Below are 2869 nucleotides of genomic sequence, written 5' to 3'. Positions count from 1 at the left end.
CGGAAGTTCGCCGGAAATGTATTTACCTGTTATTACAAGTCATAAATAAGTTCAAGGGTTTATTTGTTTCAAAATAACAAGTTAGAGAGTCTAATTGAAGCTTTTTGAAGTTGGAGGGCCTAATTGCACAATAAGCTATAGTTTGAAGGTCTATTTGACCATTATCCAAAAATTGACGTACGCTTTTAGTATTTTCCAAAAAAGAAAACAATAAAGGAGGTGCTTTGGGCCCACGTGTCCATTTCCAACGACACTTTCATCAGCCGGCAGAGGCACAAACTACGATGGTCCCACTAAGACTTCGACTTTGACCTGCAAGCTTCTCCACCCTCCGATTCCGATCTTAACCTGCGGTTCCATATAAAGTACAGTAGTCCACGACGCACCATAAAACTCCACAAATTCGTTACAAAACTGCACGTCTCTCGCTCCGTTTTATAGGCTCCTCAAGTCCTCAGTCCTCACTTCACGAGTTCAGTTCTCAGCTTCCGTGCTGCATTTCTATTTTGTGTGTTCACACTTGATCTCTTTTCCGGCTGTGCGTAGCAATGGCGGGCGCGGATAAGTGCTTTGTGTTGAATACCGGGGCAAAGATGCCGTCGGTGGGCTTAGGGACGTGGCAGGCTGAGCCCGGTGTCGTCGGTCAAGCCGTTGAGGCCGCTATCAATGTATCTCTCTTCTTCTCCTTCTCCATAACTGCGATTTCATCCATCGCTCTATGCATGTTTCATGTTTGTATTACGAATCATTTTGTTTTTATTCAGTTATGTTCTTCCCATTAGAATTTGAATGCTTTTTTAAATACTCCGTACAATATTGTTTGTTTGGTTTCCGATTCTAGTGAGTTTTAATTTTTAAAAATCAAATTAATCAATACGGATTTTGTTCAGGTTTGACAAAAATACCTGTGTAGATTCACCAGTTTGTGCGTACGGAATTCACTGGATTCTATTAAAAACAGCCGCTTAATGAGATTTTGTCGGTGATTTTTAAAACAAATTAATTTCGTAATATTTTTCAAGTGGAATCAAATTTACATAATGTTTTTAAGGTAATTTAAATGGCGGTGGTTAGTGATCCAGCTAGAGCTTTTCGTGTTGGAAATTGTTTCATACCATTTTCTAAAAATGAACAAATTTTTGAAGTATCATTTTGTTAGTTTGCCGTAAATAGAAGTTTCAGCCTTCCTACCGAAAAGATCAAGCTATAACTTTCCGTGTTGGAAATCATTTCAATGTTTTTCTAAAAATGAACAATTTTCTAAAGTATAGTTGTCTACTTGTCTTTCTTTGCAATAAAAAGATCATAGAAATATTGCTGCCCTTTAGAAATGTTCAAGCTAGAACTTTTGGTGTTAGATATCATTTCATTTCCTAAAAATAAACAGTTTTCTACAGCATCATTGTTAGTTCATGTTTAAAGATTATACAAATGTTGTTGTCTTATGATCTGTAATAGAAGTCTTTTACAACCTCTGGAAATGGCTTTATTTTGTTCTGGTAAGCTGAAAAAATGTGCATCTAGCCATATTTCAAGAAAACGTACTTGTAAAGACACCAATGAGTAAACATATTTACTTATGCTGATGCTAAAAAGAAAAACATTGTCATGCTTTTCCAATTTCCCTATGCTTTAGAGATGTGAGAAATGGTCTTTCCCAGAACTTTCTTGAGCAATTGGAGCTTTAATAATTTGATAGTATTGCCAACCAATCACATCCCCTTCGTTTGCAGGTTGGATATCGTCACATCGATGGTGCCCGAGCTTATAAGAATGAGAAAGAGGTATTTTTGTGTCCACTATTGTCCTTAACATCACTTGTGAATAATTTGATATTTAATACTCTTTGGGGTATTTGCTTATACTTATTAGTTGTGAAACTTTACAAATATTAAACTTTCATCTTCTATTACTGATTTTTGTTAAAGGCCTATAGAAGTTTATCATCTTGCCATTAGCTTTGAATGACTCGACTAGTGTTTGTTGTTCTAGCCAAAAGGGTTATTTAATTATTTTAATTGGAATTTGTGGTCATGTGAAGTGTTATTCCTAACATATGAGCTCTAAAAATATGTTAATATCCTGAACTTTATTCGTACTTTTAATTTTAATATGTCAAACTGGGGAGTACATTTGAACAATTAAAGATCTCATTAGTACAGAAGGATGTTGATTTTATTTTGTGGTTCTCTTATGCCATCTTCGATTTTGAATTAGTTGGGCATTGAATATGAGCTAAATATTTTTTTTCATATGTTTCTGGAACTTATTTTGTTTAATTATATCTAGATTGGTGATGTTCTGAAGAAGCTGTTTGCAAATGGCGTGGTTAAGAGGGAGGATTTGTTCATTACCTCCAAACTCTGGTATTATATTGGAGCATACAATTAGAAAGTTTTTTTTTTTTTTTTTGGCATTGCTTGCTTTTAGCCCATTCAAGAACTATAATATCTAAGATATCCCTTCCCACACACTGACATATCTTAATATTCTTAGAACTTAATTGTCCAAATTATTATATTAGATGAAGTAATGAATAAAGCATCAAGATCACATGCATTAAATAACATGTTTTCTACTTAGACTAGTACTTACCACAGAGGCTTGTGACCATTTTAATTGTGGTGCTTATAATTTCCATAACATTTGGTGTTGCAGTTCTTGATGCTTTTGGACTCTGCTTGTTTGGTTGTTCATTTTTCTTTCCCTCATTTATGCATGTACATACCATACACTCATGATGTGTCTAAATTTAAGATGACTTTGCTTGTTCTTGATGCATTGATCTCTGGCATCTAAAATAGCCAATGAAGTTACCCCATAAATAGAGGGATTCTGCACTTTAACAACCCCCCCCCCCCCCCCCCCC

General features: G+C 35.2%; 1 protein-coding gene across 1 annotated transcript in view; it reads left to right on the top strand.

Moving 5' to 3' along the window:
- Positions 1 to 459: 459 nt before the first annotated feature.
- Positions 460 to 2869, top strand: part of LOC116007538 (NADPH-dependent aldo-keto reductase, chloroplastic-like) — a 4720-nt gene continuing 2310 nt past the window's right edge. Inside the window, exons 1-3 of the mRNA XM_031248248.1 lie at positions 460 to 668; positions 1734 to 1784; positions 2290 to 2366. Of these exons, the coding sequence (XP_031104108.1) occupies positions 549 to 668; positions 1734 to 1784; positions 2290 to 2366 (248 nt within the window). The 5' untranslated portion in view covers positions 460 to 548. The remainder of the gene's footprint in view (positions 669 to 1733; positions 1785 to 2289; positions 2367 to 2869) is intronic.

This window comes from Ipomoea triloba, chromosome 15 (genome assembly GCF_003576645.1).
Source record: "Ipomoea triloba cultivar NCNSP0323 chromosome 15, ASM357664v1".
In the NCBI taxonomy this organism is placed as follows: Eukaryota; Viridiplantae; Streptophyta; class Magnoliopsida; order Solanales; family Convolvulaceae; genus Ipomoea; species Ipomoea triloba.
Note: the sequence above shows the minus strand (reverse complement) of the source record. Positions and strands in the feature narration are given on the sequence as shown.